Source organism: Gavialis gangeticus, unplaced genomic scaffold (genome assembly GCF_001723915.1).
Source record: "Gavialis gangeticus isolate Ggan-Ray unplaced genomic scaffold, GavGan_comp1, whole genome shotgun sequence".
Taxonomy (NCBI): Eukaryota; Metazoa; Chordata; order Crocodylia; family Gavialidae; genus Gavialis; species Gavialis gangeticus.
The window spans coordinates 10799336-10819799 of record NW_017729027.1 but is presented as its reverse complement, the minus strand read 5'-3'; the positions used below and the strand labels follow the sequence as shown (position 1 = coordinate 10819799).

The 20464-nt window shown below is 40.0% G+C and overlaps 1 protein-coding gene across 1 annotated transcript in view; it reads right to left on the bottom strand.

The window, feature by feature from the left end:
* Positions 1-1379: 1379 nt before the first annotated feature.
* ELOVL4 (ELOVL fatty acid elongase 4) overlaps positions 1380-20464 on the bottom strand; it is a gene marked incomplete at its 5' end in the record, with an annotated part of 27923 nt that continues 8838 nt past the window's right edge. Inside the window, 4 exons of the mRNA XM_019520441.1 lie at positions 1380-5604; positions 7010-7137; positions 9625-9796; positions 19951-20031. Coding sequence (XP_019375986.1) covers positions 5329-5604; positions 7010-7137; positions 9625-9796; positions 19951-20031 — 657 coding nt within the window. The remainder of the gene's footprint in view (positions 5605-7009; positions 7138-9624; positions 9797-19950; positions 20032-20464) is intronic.

The window sequence follows — 20464 nt, the reverse complement described above, 5'->3', positions numbered from 1 at the left end:
CAAAGGCACAAGTTCATAAAGAAGTTATAGCAATCAGGTAAAAGTTAGGTTTTGGAAACTCTGTGGTCTGGTTCATCCTTTGGGTTAACTCCCCTGATCTTAGAACTAATGAATAGTTATGACAAAAACTATTGTAATGACAAAAAAGCGACAGCCAGAAGAGATGGTTGACATATTAAATGATACATGCAAAACAAAGAACCTAGAGATTCTATCAAATTATTTGATTCCACAACACTTGGTCGCATATACCTCCTCTTAGTTACTAGCAGTTAAGGAAATAGCACGGTGAATAAAACATGAGCTATCTGGATTAAGTGCTCACTACTAGTAAGTATCGTTCTCTCTAACCAACTAAGGGTCCAGTGCTACCCTGAGCTTCCATACAAGTCCTTAAATTTGAGTGGAATTGCAAAGAATGCAAATTAAAGCAGAATCTGTCCATAACCCTCAATAACAGTAAAAATTAAAAAAAAAAAAAGAAAAGAAAAAAAAGGACTTTGCCATTCTGATCATTAACAGGTCTTATTCTCCCCTAGCTTGCACAATGAGCGATCATGTACACCTAAGTAAACTTGGAGGGCAAATAGATTAAATATTGGGTTTCCACTTACCATTCATATACATGACTAGTAAAGAAGGCAGTGGGGAACTGGCCCAAAATTCATAAAGAGCTTTGAGATTCTCAGATGGAAGTGCTGTATAAATACAAAGCATTATCACTCGGTTACTGAATCACCTGGCTTCTCTTTTTGATTTTTCTAACACTGCCAAGATAGAAGTGTCTAAGACCTCAAGAGGGTGCAAAGTTTCTCTCATTGTTATATTCTCCAGCTTACAGTAAGACATGAAATAAATATACAGTAATATGTAGTTACAGAGCTCAGATACAGAGGACATTTCATTATACTTACCCATTTCATTCTCTCTTGCCCATGTAGCCAAGGCATAATACTATATGATATGCTAGAAGGCCATCACATGTCAAATCTGCCTGAGAAACAAACAGTGCTAGATTCTACTGACCTAAGCTGACATTTAGGATCACATTTGTCACTGGCTTGGGCACCACTCAAACACTTCTGTGGACTATATAGGTTTTAAATTAGAGCCAAATTCTGCACTAAGTTTTCCATCCCCTTAAAAGGGCCCCAGTCCTTCAAAGGAACCTACTTAAACCTGAACTTAGTTTAAAAATATCCCAAACCCTAACTGGAAGAATGTGTCCCCCCCCCACAAAAATGTGCCTTATGAATGTCTGTGCTGTGTGACAAATAGCATCACCTCAAAGTGAGTGAAACAGAGTTGACAAGTTTGACAAAGCAAGACAGGATACAGTAAAACCTGCCTGTATGAAAATCATAACCAATGAACTTGCGGACAGCATGAAAAATAAAATTTATTTTAAAAGTTTACAAAAGCAAAACATCCTATGCAAAAGCAGGCTCCCAAACCACTCCTTTCTTCTGTCTACAAATGAAGCATAGAAATAAAATATTTCTCCATTCCTTTTGGACTGAAGTTTTCTGCTGATGTATAGAGTATACTGGCAGAGAATGCATCTAAGTACTACTTCCTCTGGCAGTACAGTGCAAGGTGATTAGTAATTACCCAAAGATGACTTGCCACTTCTCAGCCCTTCAGGATTAAGTGTCTGTGTTTGCAACTGATGAAGATGAATGCATTATCCATACACCCAGCTGTAAACCTCCCTTACAACAAATTACAACATGTAATATTAAAAACACTCGTTTATAGATTATGGCCTTGATCCTACATAACATAATGTAGGATTAAATTTCACACAAGTTGAGAAATCCCATTGAAGTAAGGTTTTTAAAACTGTGCATAAATTAAGCATGACCGTATGCCTTTGCAGGATTGAGGCTTTCCAGTATAAGTAACTACCCTTGGCAACCCCAGCACATGGTGAACACAGATGCACGTATTTGGAAGAAGCAAAGTGTGGGTTAGCCCAAGTGATTTTGCAGCATTTTTGCATCCCTATATAAATTATTAACAATACTTTTCTGAAGTGGAAATAGTTAATGGAAAAGATTCAACTTCGCTGCAAGTCAATATTTATCAATATGGCCATTACATAGAGAGGCTCATTTGATATAGGACCAATATTTCAACATTGATTAATGTGTTCTTAAAAGTCACTTTCATTTCAGGGGCTTCAGAGACTTCTGCAGAGTTGACTCACTATGTAGTTTTCTTAAAATCCTCTACTGTTGGATAGTCCTTGGTTAGCTTACAGAGCATGTATGACAGTGAGTTGTTGGTTCAGGTGACAAGGATTCACCAGTTAACCTCTGTTTGAGGTCTTAATATTTGTTACATTTGACCAACTGTCATTGTGAAGATCTCAGCCTACTAGGCCTAAAATGACCAGCAAATACCATCTATATTTGAAAAGCCTAATTCTGAAGCTATATTCAAATGAAAGCAGTTTTGGTTTTTATGATTCATCTCTGAGCTAGAGACATTCAAACTTTGTATTTAAAAATTACCAGTTACCTCATCAACTGGGAAAACATTATGGGAATCTATAAAAATCCTACTTAAACTGCCTAAAAAAAAAAAATTGACTGAGCAAAGAGACTGTTAAAAATAGGTAAGTCTGAGGGGACATCAAGGACGTTGTGGGGAAGTAACCAGTGTGACACTTGATGTAATATTAGCCCAAAGGTTTCAAAATTTCTTGGGACGCAAGTCATTTAATGAAAAAAAAAAAATCTAAGATTTCAAAGAGCCAGGGACTCACAATCTTACAGACAAGTGTAAAAAAAAAAACATACAGTAAGAAAATTTTATCATGCAAAAGTTTTTTGGTACTCAAGTTTTGATTGCATATCTATATACATAGACTTTTACATATTCTTATTACCTCTGGGCCCAAACTGTGCAGACTTGGTAACCACACAAGCTGCAAAATAGGAAACGCAGGGAGAATCTGGAGTGCCTACCTTGTGCCCAACTGAAATCTAGGAAAAGAGAAGTAGCTGTATATTGTCAGCTCTGTCAATTTCCGTGACACTGGTTGCTCAGTCATAACAAAAGAAGTATTCCACTTGCAGCCATGCTATGCTATCCCTCAAACTGCGTGCCATGAAAGTGACATTATATTTAAGCTCAAAACAGGACTGAATCACATGGTCAAACAAGAAATGGATCAAGGAAAAAAGCCCCGTAGCACCAGCTGTCAAATTTATGCTTATTTTATCTAATCTTTTTTAAAAATAAAGGAAGAAAAAAGTCATACAAGAAAAAGTGCTAGTTCCCTACAAACAGAGAAAATACATGCGAGTTTTTTTAGAAAGGGTCTTGACTCTTTTTTTGTTGCACATATATCAATGCATAAGACACATTTTTACAAATGTAGTAAGTTTTATTTTTACCTGAAAGCATCAAGACTTAGACTGGTAACTCACGAGACTAAGCAGATAAGATAATTAATGGTAACAGACCAGTTACAGTCCAATAGAGTTACTCTGCCCTGATAAACTAGTTTCCTGCCATGTAACCTATAACATAGGCTTCCTACTGAAGACCCATTTTCCAGTTTAACCAGTAATCGTTTCAAGTATTATGGATTTAGTCAGAATTGCCTTTTCTCCTGAACTACTTAGGATTTGTATTCAGTTTTGAGTAAAAGGATAAAAGATAAAAAACGTCACAAGAAATCAGAGTTGTAGGTTCTTTTTGCCTATTATTTATAATAGGCAGGAAGGATAACTACGATGAAAAAATTGTAATTGTGCTGAATATTTTACATTCTATACACAAGCTTTATACATCACATTTTTCCTGATGTAAGATACACTGTGATGAACTTGTTTTTGACCACAACTGTAACAAATTTATTTAGAAAACAGCTCTTGTAGTTAAGAGTAGGGAACTGGAAGTTATGAGACCTGGTCAAGTCTGAACTGCCTTATATTCATTTTGAGTTACGAAAAGTAACAAATTGTCTATAATGTAGCGCCCACAAAATACAAATGCAAATAAAATATTTTCCTCATAGAAGGGTAACAATTTAATCAATTAACAGTTATGAAGTGTTTTGAGCAGAAAGGAATTGTAAAAAGCCATTTTGTCTTATTATGGTAGTTTTGACTAAACAATAATTGGAAGAATAACCTATATGTTAAAGTGACAAGAGTCAGGAATATTGAAGGAATGAATCTCAACAACTAACCTACCTGTACTGGCCTGACAAACACAATACTTGTCTACATCCAGTGTATGCTTAAATTGGTAAGTTGCTTGCAGTCACTAGGGTATGAAGTAGCATGTCCAATTTGTGGGTGAGCAAACAGTTTTAGAACCTACAACTTACACTGAAAACACTTCTGTTCTATTTGACATAAGAAACGGTGTTTGCAAACGTGATTTCAGTTATAGTATATTTCAACCTCATTATAACACCACCTAATCATTTGCAGTAGCATATAAATTAGCACCACTGATTTTAAGCAGGCGGGCAAAAAGTACTTTAGTTTTCATCAGATCAACTGTCATAAATATTGTATTTATAAATACATTTAAAAAGGTCATCTCCACTAAATCGCATCCAAATTCACATCCCAAAGTCACATTTGTATTGAAAAGGGAGATGATTTTAAAAGAAGTGGTCCTCTCCCCACCCCAGCTCTCTCCAAATTGCATCTCATATTTGTCTTGGAGGACTCCATACTTCAGAAATTGAAGTTATTTAACGTTAAATGTTGCTTTCAGCACATGAAGAGGTAGGTATATTTCCACACAGGAAAAACTGTAACAGACATTAAATCAAAACAAGGGAAATGTGAAAATTCAACAGTCTGTTCTAATAACACATAGACATAACTGTGTCTTGAGATATTTCTAGTGAAGACAAGAAAACTGCATATTCTAATCGGGTAATATACAATCATAATTTGAAATTTAATAAATTTCTGGCAGAAACATAAGTATTCCAAAGCAACCTTTTCCCCCCTAGAAATGTGGACTGCTACAAATCAGTCACATCAATGGTAGGATCAACTTCAACTGCTAAAACATGTTAATTACTGCAATTCTTTCTTACACTCACCAACACCAGCCATCTATAAAGTTTACACAGAGATCATATGCTCGATAATTACATAATTACAATAGAAATTTAATTTGAAGTGTTGTTGTTAAAACAATCTTCATAAATAATGAAAATATCTGTGTGTTCTAGCTTTCCAGTAACCTAAGGGTTAATGGGTACAGATAGATAGTGTTTATTTTTAAACATTTTCCTTAAATCAGACTGGAGGTTCATCACTGCCAGCAAGGGTTAAGGCCTGGATCCGGTTACTCTCCTTTTGCTTTTCCCTTTTTCTGCTTCTTTCCATTTTCCGCCACTAGATTGTTTTCCGATTTGCTTACACCATTTGCAACAGCACCATTTGCTATTTTGCCATTCTTTACAGGTTCTTTGGGTTGTTTATATGTCCGATAGTAGAAGTTGCCAAACAGGAGAATAAAGGTGACAGCATAGAAAATTACACCCCAGTGCATCCATTTGGGAAAGGGACAATCAATATAAATAGACCAGGCTGTATGGCCAAGAGTCACATGGAACTGAACCTGAAAGATAAAAATAACATCAAAAAGTTTTATGTTTTACTAGGTTTGACTATATCAGTTTATACTGAAAATACAGTACAGCAGAATATTCAAATTTTCAAAAGAAAACCGAGTAGGTTGTGAAACTCAACAGACAATAATTCTTTACACAGGAACCTTACTATTGCATGTATTTTGCTCTAGAAAGTAAAAAGTACAAACATTTACATTCCCAGCATGTTAAGTTTCACATGAAAGTCCAAAGCAATTGTACTAACAAGGAACAGCCATCTCTGGTAGAGATTACAGAAACTGCACACTTAATGACCCACAGATGATTGGCTATTTCCCAGCTATGCAAATCCCTGTAGTTTGCTACGAGTTATTCATACATATGCTTGCTACGAACATGGAACACTTGACTTCTCGCACCTTCTGCAACCTGTTGCCTATGATGGTGCCATCTCCCTTCACTCCGTGCTGTTGACTAAGGTACAGCCTTCAGCAACAATAGATAATTCTTTTTATAAATCAAAGAAGTTATTTCAAAAGCTCCCCTCACCTCCAGCAGCTTTCTCTTATTTATATTTATTATGCATGAACAACTGCATAAAAGACCTGACAAAAGATGGTACTACACACAAGTCTGTATTGAAATAAGTTTTAATTTACCTCTTTTGTTCTTTTAGCATAAGCTTGTGTGTGGGCATTTCTTTCAGAATAAGTGTGTCCTACTATGAATTATTTAAATTTGGAAAAGTACCCTTCAGGTAAAAAGAATGCACCTTACTTTTGAACCAAGACTCCCCATTCACAGATTTGCATGGAAATAAGAAAGGGTGTTACCATAATTAAACTTAATTTAGTTATTCAGGTGCATGCAGGTATGCAAAGCCTACAAGATCCACAGGAAAGTCTCTTGAAAGGTATGTTAATCTATGCTTAGGGTTTGAAACCAATATGAAACAAATATGCTTCTGATGTTCCCTGATTGAAAAAAGAAATGGATTTGTGCATGACCACACTATGTAATAGTAATAAGTGATCAGTAAGCATAGCCCAACGCTCTGCCCATGTATTCAAAAGTTTAAACTAGAAGATGCTACATACTTTAAAAGGTTTGAGAAAAAACAAGGCTTATTGTGGAACATTAAAAAAGTGAAAATCGGAGTGACTGATTAGGATACAGGCCTGGTAGACCTCAAACCAGCCCACAGTGATCATCACAAAAGGTTTCCTTAGTAGTTTGTGTGGGAAGATTAAATGGATGAGTACACACTGGAGACTTTTCATGCATCATACCACTTAGAATGAGAGCCAAAGGACACTTGCTGACAAACTGGAGACTTCATCCTTTTCAAGTAGAGAAAATTGAAAGACAAAAACATATTCACCAGAGGTAGGTTTAGAGAAAGATTTTACTTACCAATTGTAGTATGGTCAAGTATCGTTTCCACCAGAGGTACTTCTGAACTTTAGGGCCACAGGCAGCTAATCCATAGTACATGTACATAACAACATGAATAAATGCATTTATATGAGCTCCAAAAAAAGCTGTCCAGAAAAAAAAAAAAAGTACATTTTTAAAAACATGAAAGACAGAAAAGTTTGTATTTACTTCAGTTGCACATTAAACATAAAATAGGTCACACTTGTTCTTATAATGTTGTATATATTGTCCGTACTGGACATAAAATAAGAACAAAACTGCAACATAACTTGTAATCTCCTTTTAGCCTTTGGGCAACAGGCCAATCTTGCTACTGTGTACCAACATGAATAACTTTGTTCATGTCTTCTTCAGCTGAACTATTTAGAGAAACAGTTATTCACATGACTTTGTAGAACCTGACCCTGAAGAATTAGGCCCTACATTTTCCATCAACATTCAGTTTTGTATTTTAATAATCACTTTAAATAACAAATGCTTGAAAAGTTAGCTTTAGAAATGCAGCAGTGATGTATCAGGAGTCTCCTTTGACATTGAAGAATTTTCTGCATTTAGGACAACGTTTTTAATAACAGTGACCAAAATTATGACCCAAATATGTAAAATAATGGCAAGCTGAGTACAGTTGCAGTAACCCTAGAGGACAGGACTATTTGATAAACTAGAAAAATTATCTGAAGTTATCAAATGAAACTCAATACAGAAAAGTGTACTTCAGATGGAACAATCAAACGCACAAATCAGGCTTTGGAACAACTGGTTATAGTGCAGTACTACAGAAAGGACCTGGGGCTTACAGTAGATTGCAAACTGAACAAGGGTCAATAGCTTACTGAGTTGTATTAAGAGGAGTGTTGCCTACAAATTAAGGACAGCATTATTTTGACTGTATTCAAAACTGGTGAGGCCCCACTTGGAGTATGGTGTCTTGTTTTGAGCAGCATTTCAAGAAAGATACAAATGAATTGGAAAGAATCTAGTAGAGAGCAACAAACATGATCAGAGATCTATGATCCATCACTTTACAAGAAAAGGTGGGAAGAAGTTAAGCTATTTAATTTGGAGAAGAGAAGGCTGCATGATAGACTGTTTTCTGTAGGAGAGAGGACAAGTAGTAAAGGACTTAAAACTGCAACCAGGATATTATGAAGAACTTTCAAAATGCAAAGGTGGTTAAGGACTGAAACAGATTACTTAGAAAGGTCATAAAACCTCCATCTTTGGTAGTTTTTTAAGACCAAGCTAGACAAACACTTGCCTCAGGTGGCTTAGACAGGGTGATCCTGCCTTGATCACACCATTGGACTTGATGACCTCCTGAGGTCCATTTCAAGCCCATTTTTATATGACTCTCTGATTTATTCCTGTCTATACGGGGTAAAATCCTGATCCCTGCCAGTCTCTGTTGCTGCAGAAGGGTGATTGATGCATTTCTTTTGCAGAGGCCAAGAATTCTATAAACTGCAAAGCTGGACCTCTCAAAGCCAAGATAAGCTTTGTACAGTCCCATCTACAGACTTATAGCAGCCGAGGGCACTCAGCACCTCGTACAATCAAACCCTAACATAACTAGACACAAGTGATTTAGAGGTGCCCAGTGAAATAGCAGGTGAGACTACAAACTGCACATATTCAGTTTCTAGAAAGCTCAGTGAATGAGTGCAGTGAGCTGTAATTTTCGTGGAAAAAAAAATCCATTCCCCCTGAAAATGTACTGGGTTAGTTGCCTCCTACAACCTTGTACCCAAAGATCTGAATAAATTTTATAGCTTTGTGTGAAATAGTAATATGATGTATACAAATATATATATTTAAATATATGGCTATATTGATAATAGATTAAGTTTAGTCTGGTGTTTAGTTAAAGGATTATTACCAGAAGCTGTTTTTAGTGTGTGAAGTTTACATTGCTCTTCACAAAACAGACTGGGACATTTTCACTTAACCTGCGCTTCTGTAGAATTTATCATTTTAGAGAAACAAGAGATATAGGAGGGGGGAGAGAAAACCTTCAAGAAACAATGCAGGAAAAGGAAGAGCCTCTGAATTAATTATAGGTTTGTGCCATTCTGAACAGTTTCTATGAAGTTACCTGATACCGGTTTATTGCTCACCTTCAAATGAGTAATCTAGATTTTGGTGCTTGTGTTATGAAACAGACCAAACCCCAAACTTGGATACAGTGCCAAATTCTGCACTAGTAAAAATCTAGAGTACCTCAATTAACTTCAGTAAGTTTACACATAGAATCTAGCCCATAACTACAATTTCTCCATAGCTGTAGAATTTTAAGTCGGGTAAGGCAAATTTATCACCCAACTGTTTTTTCAAGACAGAATTTATGGGTAGAAGTTCACCTTGCATTTGGATGTTCATGTGAAAAGTGTTTTGCAATTCAAAAGACTACAGCTCTGTTCTCTCCTCCTCCCCCTCATTTCTCACGTTAAAGTATGCACCCTCCCAATGCTGTTTGCATCAGTTTGCTTATGAAATTTGGTTACGTCCATAAATGTCTGTTTATTAATTTCTAATGGGATGATCTGCATTCTTAGGTCTGTGTTCTCTTGAGAGAAAAAAAATGATTTACTCACATTGTCCTCCTGCAACCCACTTGATTCCAATCCACCACAAGGTGAACATGGTGTAATGATGATAAACATGAAGGAAACTGATTTGGTTAAATTTCTTCCGCAGGATGAAAAATACTGTGTCCAAGTATTCAATTCCTTTGGAGACATAGTACCACCATAAAGCAGAAGCTATCTGTAATAAAGGGAATAAATATTCTAATGATTTTAATGGAAGGAAATGAAAGTGAACTATATCAATGTAAAATGAGAAACAAGTGATCAAATCACCTTTCCCAGATATTTTAATCCATTTCAGAGGACTAGTTATTCTGATTATTTATAGCAGAAACGGAACAATTCGTTAGGAGAACTTATTAAAAACTGACAACATCAGGGTATATGGATCCTTTTGATTTTAGTTTGGTTAAGGATTTCAGAACATGGCTCAATATACAATCTTATACGGGTTATTTCTAGAGTGGATTACCACTCTGATGAGTTCTCTTTTCACTGTATGTAGCCTTTTCTTCAATAGAAATTGCCAATAGGGCATTCAGTACCAATCAGACTACACTTTGATGGGAATATTGAAATGATAGGCATACCACACTGGTAATATGCAGAGGCCACAACTTCAATAAAACCTTTAAACTATGGAAACAAATTATCCCACCCCACTCCAAACTAGTTTGCAAAGCTGCTGGAATGGAGTTTTCAATTGGGCCAGAGTGGCCCTGTATTATACAAACTCAAAGGTAGTTCTAAAGGCACTCCCTCTGACACCCTCCCCAACCTGTTCTGCAAGTATGAAATGAAGCACCTGCTCAGGAGACTCCCCCACTCCACACAGGGCCTCAACGAGAGGAGACCAACACTGCATAAAACATAGAGACACAGCACACCACCAGGTGTTGTCATGCTCTATGCCTGTGCCCAAACAGTCCACTGGGTTACAGAGACACCACATCAGATCATTTTTAGTGCACCAACTACACTGAAACAATAGATGCTTTAGTTTTTAGCTCCCAAGTCCAAACTGATACGCTAGATGGAAGGTAAAAAACCCCACGCAGCAATCTGCCAACTGCACTGTGTGTAACAAAATGTTTTCCAGGCTGCAGAAATGGTTTAGTTACTAGTTAAACTCTTGGCATTGTAAGTGATTTAGCTTGCCAGGTAAGGGTGGGGCGGGAACAGAACCCAAATTATGACTTGCCGATAGAGAGTAAAAGAGCAAGCAAATACTATGTCTGCCCCAGCAGGCATCCAAACTATCACACTGGTATCTATGACGTCTCTGTCCAGTGACAGTGGAAATAGGCATGTTGAACTTCTCTAAATTATGCCATATGGAATAGTCTTGTATCCACACAGGGAGGAAGGACAGAAAGAGCAAGAAAGGAGCAGCATGTCTCTCTCAGGTATACCATGCAGGGAGAGAAAGACACAGAAAGTGTGCATAATACTGCTCTTGACACTGCTTGATAATCTGTACCCAGCCAACTAAGGCTGGATGAAGCATCAAAGTCATACCCTGAATAGTGAAGTAAGCATTCTAGTTTAAGGGAGAGGATCTGAAGCAAAAAAGCATAACAAGAGCTAAAAAGTGCTGTAATTCTTCACTGCAGACATTGTAATTTCCTACAAGAATAATATCACTTATTATTCCTACCAAACTGCATGCTTTCTTTATTAAATAGTGGACACCTGCCTCATGTTCGCTGCACATTTTAGGATATTCAGATGCTATGGAGATGACGCAGATGCACCAGCTTATACAGAGGCAAAACTAAGTTCTGTCCTAACAGGGAGAAGAGAAAAAAAAAAAAGCAGAGACAACTCCCAGATTGCTCAGAGTTCCCAGATAAAGCAAGCCATAAGAACTATTAAGATACATGTTGCTCAATAAGTAGCATTTATGCCTCTGGGTCAGGGAGTCGTATATTAAACTCCTACATCAAGGCTTGGGCTACACCCATTAATGATACAGCAAATATTCTGAAAGATGTTCCACCTTTGAAATAATATATGAAAAATAAGCAATTTCTCATTTGAGTAGTTAAGAATAAAACTTTGGTCCATATCCACAAAAAACTCGGGTGAAAATTAGGTATTTAAGTCCAAGATGCCCCACATCAGTGACTAACTACTCAAGTGTCTGGAGTCTGGAAGTTCTTTCATTTTACCTGACTACCAAAGCTCCGTTTCTGTAAGTAGCCAGTACTACTACTATTTTGTCTTGTCTCACGATTCCTAACGAGCATAGGCAGAAGAATACCACCTCCAAAGAGGGGCCGAATTTGAGTAAGCATGCTCAAAACACACCTAACACATACCAACAGCAATGAGTCCTGCTCAAAACACAGTGGTTATCTAGAAGAGTGAAACCCAGACTTCCTATCCCTGTTATCTACATTAAACAGTCAAAATGCAACAGCAATCGTGGGAGCAGGGAACAGAACCAATGAGGGGAGGTCTACACACGCGTATTAACATGCAGTGGTAAACACCGGAGCTTATTACTGCTGGGTGAACATCTGCATCGGACCACAACACACTGAGCTGGATCACAGCTGCTCCAGCTGCCAGGGGGCTGGGGGGTTAGCCTGCCAGCTTGGGGCTGCTCCCACCAGGCTCAATGTGCTGTGGAGGGGCTGGCTGGGGTATGATGGTCCTTCAGTGTAGGGTCAGTTGGCAGGGAGCCCCCACACTGAAACACCCTCATGCCCCAGCCAGCTGGGTCAGTGTCTACACATGTGCTGCTGCACATGAAAGACTAGAGCAGGGTTGGACTTGTTAATACAAGTTTTACCCTGCTGCAGAGATTATTAGTTTTGTGCGCCCTAATAGGGGCACATGTGTAGATACCGAGACATTTAATGCACAATTAGGCAACTGCACAGTTAATGTCTCTTGTAGACACGCCCTATATGTCCTAATCACAGGGTTAAATTACTTCCTTACTCTCTTTCTCTGGCCCAAGCAATCTTATAAGTCCTTCTGTATGATAGCACAGCTCCCACAGGAGGGACAGAAAGTTTCTCCATCTCAGAACAGTCTGCAGCCTATTGGTTAGAATATTTGCTTGGAAGGTGAGAAATAAGGCTTCAAAACTGCTCTGGCTGAGAAGGGAATCTAACAAGTTTTCCAATTCCTGGGTAGGTACCCTTGCCACTAGACTATCAGTTACAACCATCTCCCATGCTATAAAGGAGAAGACTAATCTGTATTTCATTTTGAAAGAAAAAATTCAGATTTCTAAGCCTAGGAGCAGGATTCCTGGTGTGAATCCCAATCTGAGATAGGCACCTCCCTGCCTGCAGTTAAGTGCCTAAGCCCCCAAAGAGGGAGCAACATTTGTGACAACTCACTCATCGGTATTTCCTGGTGGCTAGTTTAGTCATCTCCCTGCTCAGTCTGCTGGCTGTCGTGAATCCCATTCTGAGGCACCTAACTAGCCAGATAACTTGGGTGCCTGTACACGAATAGGAAGGCTGCTCCAACACATTGGAGTGTGACAATGACCATGTTCCCGCATCCTCCTGCATCTCACATATCCCCACATTTAAAAATGGCAGAGAGGGTACTTGAACTAAAGCTGACTGGGATGCTGCAGCACTTTAACTAGAGCAGCTCTCAGAGCTGCCCCCTGCTCCAACCCCAGAGCACATGTAAAAGTGCCCTTTGATTTATCCATCCATTACATTATACAACTTGCTGTTTGATCTTGGAAAACTTGGTGTCGATAGTCCCACTGGGAATACTGAAGCCATGGAAAAGACAATTCATATCCTATAGGTTAGGAAGAATTTTATACTCAGGGCTGTATGTGCCTCAGTCCTCTCATCTGTCATTTGAACTCTACCTACTTTATATTTTAAAGAAAAATGTCTATAAGTTGAAAATGTCACTTACAGGTGCTACTCCTTCAAGCAGTTTTACCAATATTTATCACTTGAAAAGCATCTAACAGGATCAGAGCTAGCAAGCTCCTTGAGTGGCTGGGGTAGGGTGAGGCAGGGTAGGACAGGGCCAAAAAGGGGATGAAGGGAAGGAAAGAGAGGGGAGGGGAAGTGAAGTCTTACCTCCCACTGCTTTCCATACAGCAAAGACAGCTGATATTGCTGGCACTGTGGTAGCAGTACTAGGTGGGCAGCAACAGTCCTTTGCTGCCCCTGGTACCCATTTATTCCTCCCTCCACCTCCCCATGCTATTGGGTGCAGGGTTGCATCTACTGTGGCACTGAGGAGGCGAAGCTGAGGGGAGGACGGAGCACCATTTTGCTTAGATACTTGCTCCTTGGCCCCCATAAACACTGTTGAGTGTGCAGCTGCAGCTGCCCAGCTCCTGTGGTTGTGCTAGACTCCCAGGGGAGCAATTCTGGTCCTCCCACAATATTTGGTGCCCATGGCTGATGCTCTGCTCCCCACCCTGTGCCTCTTCTCAGTTGTGCTACTGGACGGGATCCAAGTGCCACATTTATACTTGTGACGCACATAAGGATATAAGCAAGTCTTTTGGCTATAACAGATGAGGAGCAAAAACCCAGAGATGTTACATTGCTTGTTCGGTGCTACATAGCCAGTCAGTGATAAAGGTGGGAACAGTCATGAATAATTTCATGTTTTGTTATGAAAAGAAACAAAGGAAGGAACCATTTTACTTGCTTTGTAAAGCAGTGAAATTGTAGGAAGTAATTTATAATTGTCTCTTAAAGGTGAAGTTAGGCAGTAATTTTATCAATACAAAGAACAACAATGACATAATTTAAAAAAAGTACATATAATACTGAATAGTCCCATAATCTATACTAATTTGATATGACCATTTCTTTTCTGGGAGCTTTCATATGCATCAAATCTAAGTCTATTAAGACACCAGACAGCAAAAAAGATTATGTTATAGTCTAAGATTAAAGGGTCAGTTAGAGGTTCAGTTCTATGACCTCTGCATCCTACAAGCTTTAAGAAAAAGACAACGACCTACTGCAATACCGAAAAGCCTGCCTATGTCTATATGAACTATTCAGAGTGGCATCCAATAAAATATAACACTCACAAGAATTCTTGCCTCTCTAGCAAAACTTTTGGAAATGCTTACTTTTAAACTGATGATTTCTTTTGATGTGAAAGCTAAGCAGGTCACATCATTTTAAAGTATTTTGGCTGAGACTTTCACAGGAGCCTAAGGGAATTTGACTTTCAATGGGATTGCTCTAGGATGCTCAGTCTTTACCTTTAAAAATCAATGCCACACCTGGAGTTACTGCTGAGTAAGAAGAAATGTTGTTTATTCTTTCATCAGTTTTTGTTTCTTTATGAAGGATTTGCATAGCTCATAAGTCTCCATTACAGCTACTCAATGAAAGACAATGTGTTCGGAAAAACACTCTCCCGTGTTGGAGACAGTGAATGAACACAGTGTTTGCTCCCACACATTCATGATGTTCATACTCCTTCTCAAAATTCCTACTTTACTTAACCCCTTGTATACGGCCATATTATCATCTCATCCTTCTGGTTCTCTTTCATGGTAGTGGCTCCTCCGTGGAGTCATGATCACAAGTGTGTTGGAATTCACAGAATCTCAATACCCCCCACCCCCCGCCCTTTGCAGCAAGAGGTAGAACCTCACTTTCACCAGTTAGGAGTATTTACCAAGCTACAACCCCTCCACAGCATACATTCTTCTCCTATAATCTGTTCATTTGTTTGTCAAAAGTTGCCAGATCTCATCAATCTCCTGGTGCTGGCTATCATGGCTTTTTCCCAAACCAGAAAAAGGAATGCCAATATCAGTATGCAGCAAGCCTACTGACTCTACAGCAGGGGTGGGCAAAATGTGGCCTGTGGGCTGGATCTGGTCTACCAGCTAACTGGATCAGGTCTGCAGGCAGGTGCTCACCAGTTGATTGTACCTGGCCTGATGCGCAGCTGCTCCTGCTGTGCTCCGCATGGGGCAGCGTGTGCTGCACTCCCACCCTCCCATGCTGGAGGGCCCTGGCTTCATTCCAGACCCTGGCCAGTGTGTACAGCTTCTGAGTGGGGCAGCTGCTGCAGCCAACAGGGAATGGCTCAGGTCGGGTTGGGCTGGCACATGGTGGCATGAAACAGGCAAGTGGGGCAGAAGCAGCAGTAGCAGGTACCAGAGTGGGCATGGCTGCAGCCCCACCAGGCAGACATAGGACACAGACCAAGTGAGTGGGTGGCTCAGCTCCTCCCCTCCCCTGCCCTCTCCTAGGGACTAGCCAGGCTTCCCCCTTGCTGCTTGCTGGCAGCAGCTGCTTTCCTGCCCATTGCAGTGCACTGAGAGCCAGATAGGCAGTGCCGTTTCCTCCCCACTGTGGAGGGGCTGGGCTCAGCCAAGTCAAAAAGGGCGGGAGGGGAGCCACCATATGTGCACACCCACTCACCGACCATACCCACACACACACACACACACACACACACACACACACACACACCTCCACATCCCCAACACACCAACCACACACCCTACCACCATAACCCCCCCCACACACACACATCTGCCCCCACCATGCCCACATTATACACACACATCCCACACTGCCCCTACACCCACCTCCCAACCACACTTCCCTACCCCACCATGCACAATATACAAGAATAAAACTTTAATTTGAACTAGTATGCAATCACCTCTATATATACTATGCAAATGCATGCAAGTCAGGACAAAAATATTTTTGATATAACGTTATATGTTACAGAAGATGTTTGATTTTTAGTACATGATTTTTTTTTTTCTGGTTCCAAGCTGGCAAACCCCCCCCCCCGCACAAGGAGTGGGACTTCTGGTAGCAAAGATCAGATCTTCAGGTCCCAAGATGGCAACCAGGAGGTGGGGCACCTGTAAAGGGGCAGGACTATCCTTGAATCCCTCAACAGCTCACCAAAACTTATTAAGCAGCCCTCTAGCTGAATTTCCATTCCTTCATCATGTTTCCATGCAGACCTCGTCTGGGCTGCATTTATCAATTCCTTGAATTTCTTGGGCTCCCACTTTAGTTCTTTCATTTTAAACCTCTTACTGCATTTGAATTCTTATTTCTTCCCTCCCCCTCCACCCCCAATTCAATTGGGCCCTGGCTTCATACCTACTCCCAACTCTGGGGCTTAAGCCACCATGCCTGGTTTTCTCAAGTAGTACATTACCTCATATTGCCTGGAATTGCGCTCTCTGAATTTCTGCCCCGCCTACAAGAATGAAGTCACTGGCTTCTAGAACACGTTCTACAACAGAATTTAAGTCACCCCGCCCCCAATCAAGTCAAGGAAAGAATTCTAGTGATATGAACAGAGCAAATTCAGGCCATTCGAGTGGTTAGCCATCTGAAAATTGTGCACGTCATTGTACCACGATTGGGAATATTTATTCCAATACAGTATAACAGTGCTTTTCTCTTCAGAGAGAAACCCAAGTTATTAAACTAACGAAGTTTTGATTCATGCTAAATAATTATTTTGACACCTCATTCTATTTAAAAAGTAACAAGTACTAAGTTTTGACAAGAAGCTTATAAACTCCATTATTGTAAATATTAAAAAACCTAAAATGATTTGAATACTCCTAGAGTTGGCCTTTCAGACAAGTTAAGAAAACCTGCAATGATAGGAATTAGGATTTTCAAAATTACACGATTCCCTACTTGATAAAAAGGGATTAATGATATTGAAACCTTTTTATAGATACAGAACTTACTGAAACTCAAGCCATAAATTAAACTTCTGCTCTCAATTTAGGCAATCGCACTTGCATTACAGGAGAAGGGAACACACCTACTAAATTATGCAGATTTATAAACTTTTTCTCCTAAAACTTCTCCTGTCCTAGAAAAAATATAAAATGTAATACATTTATCAAAATGTTTTCATAAATATGGAATTTACATGGCAGAATGACCAGAAATTTTAAATGAAAATTCAACTAACTTTTCATATTGAACCGTATCTGCAAGGGTTTGGTTAGTAATACCAAGCCAGTTATTACTATTTGAATGCAATATATAGCATTCAATTTGATATTACAAATCTATTAATTACAAGTCCAAGGCAATACGAGTTAGAATATGTGGATTCATTTAAACATTATTTATGAATGCTTATCAAGAACTTATTACCATAAAATTTGACAGATTAATATTTCTAGAGCAACGGTATCTTGCCTAATTGAGTATAAGTAACATGCAACACATGTCATTCTGTTTTATTTCACTATACTGTAAAACTCGTTCTGAATTATGACAAGAGGCTTATCCTAAGAGTGGCTGCAGTAAGTGCCATACATTGCTATGTCTAAATATCACATCTATGAATGTTGCTGTGAAGAATGACCTGCCACTTGATCTCACTTTGTGCAGCCAATTCCCGAAAACTGTCATGCACTGCATCTTGAAATGTCAATCATCTATTATGTCAGTAAATCAGCTAGGTAAGAATTGAGGAGGAGCAATTGGAGCAGCAGCCCTGGGTGCTGCAAAAGCATCTGTTGCCATAGCAGCAGCTGATCACACTACCACAACTGGTATGGCAGGAGCTGGCACTGCCCTGGGTGCTGCACAGCTGCCTTGGACATGAAGATGCTTTGGTATGCCTCTGGTTAGGAAAACTTTACTGTCTCCATTCCCCATTTTCAGTGCATGCCAAAACAATAAACTGTAAAGTGATATGTTGCAATATGATACTGTGTTAATGTGTCTATAAAAATTGACTGAAAGACGACAAGCAGCCAAACATTGCAGAAGGAAATAGGTTACGTCTATCCTGTAAATGAAGACATGACTGCATCATATGCAGGCATAACTGCCCTATTTTTACTTTTAGCTGGCACTAGTACAGGGAAGAGGCACTGGCATGGAATTCAGTACAGACTAGCAACCTGAGCCCATGTCAAGGGACTGTGGTTAGCTTGCAAAACAAGCACAGAAGCCAATATGAACATGTGCTCAGTGTTCTGGTTAAACACGTTATCTAGATCAGAGCTAGTTCAGGAATACCGGAAAAACTGAGATAATTTCATTTGAAAAAAAGAGTGAGAAGAATTGTGACTGCATGGAACTGACAAAAAAGTAACCAATAAACTGCATCAAGGAAAATTTAATTTGAATATTAGGTAGAAATTTATAACTGTAAGGATGGTTAAGCATGGCAACAGATGATCTAGAGAGGTTGTGGAATCTCCATCCTTGGAAGTTTTTAAGGGCAGATTAGACGAACACTTGGTTAGACAAGCATTATCCTATCCTGAAGAGCCGGCTGGACTAGATCAGGGGTGGGCAAAGTCTGGCCTGCAGGCTGGGTCAGGCCCGCAGCAGACCATCTGCCAGCAGTGCCTGTGGTGGCACCTTCTTCTGGTTGCCGCTACCAAACCTAGTCTCACTACCTAGGCACCCCAGCCTGTCTGCCCCACACCTACCACTGGGGGTAGAACCCACATGGGCAGGGTGCATAGCTGGGGTGGGGCTGGGGCCAGGAGCAAGATGGGTGGGCAGGGCTGGACTGGAAACCAGCTAATCACCAACACCGCTTCATCTCTGAAAACCCCTCATGCAGAGGAGGACAGCCAGGACTTTGCACCTTCCCCAGGTTCCAGGCAGACAAACTCCATAGCATTGCTGCCTGGGGGATTCCCAGGATGTCTAGAACTGAGGCAAATTTCCAGCGTCACCCAGGGCTTAAATGGAGCCAAACTGAAGCAGAGCAGAGAGGGCCTGCTGCTGCTTTAACATCCTTTTCTCTTTTTCCCTTCACATGGACATAGGCCTCTGGGGATTAGAGAGGGGGAATCCAGCGGAGAACATGTTTTTGTCCTGTGAAACGCGAGTCCTCGGGGACTTGATGCTCTTGGCACAGTCTGTTCCACCCCAGCATCTTGGGTGGGGGTCCACGGCCATGTGCAATCCACTGCCCACATGCCTGCGGGTTCTGTGGGCAGAGGTGTGCAGGGAGTGGATCATAGCTCTGCTGCAGCCCGATGCTGTCACTGCCTCAAGATCCTGCCCATGGAGCAGCTCCCTGCCCAGCTGTATGCCCTGCGCACGCACAGACAGGGGCTGCTGGGAAATGGAGCCTGGCCACCAGCTGAATCTACCATTTTGACCATCCCTGGGCTGGATGGTCATCTTGAGGTCCCTTCCAGCCTTATTTTCTCCAACTGTATGTTTACACATTATGCAATTACCTCCACCACTGATGGTGGTATAGACACTCAAAAGGGTTGCAAAACAGCATAAAAGAGTAGAAACATGACTCGTACAATACTATTAATTTCTGAACCACTGTTTTTAGACTCTCAGGTCAAGGGGAACATATCTTTTATGTACTCACCCTGACTTCGTAAACATTATCTGAATAATCCACAGACTGGCAGATATAGCTGTATCCTCGAGCTCTTGATGCAAAGAATAGCTGAAAATATTAAATGAAGATGTAAGGGGAAATATTCGACAAGGAAAGAATTATTTACTAGTAAGAGTAATTAACAATTTGGTTATTCTAAGTTTAGTCCTAAAACAATTTTTAATGCATTTGTGATACAAAGACTAAACACTGACTATATTGTAGAACAATACAAAACTTAGTGCCTACTACCTAGACTATCAATCAAATAAAACGCTTTGTTGTCGGGGGAAATACACTGAGATTTAGAGACCCAAATGGAATAGGTCACAACAGAATTCCTAAAGACTTTCAAACATAGGTCCTGACACGAGAGGGAAGAAGTTCCAGACACAGAAAATGCTTCACATCAGTTTTGGTGAAACTGCAAAGAGCAACCTCATGACTGGATATAGAAAAAGAAGTTCCTGTGTATAGAAAAAGATAGCTGGGACCTAGACCA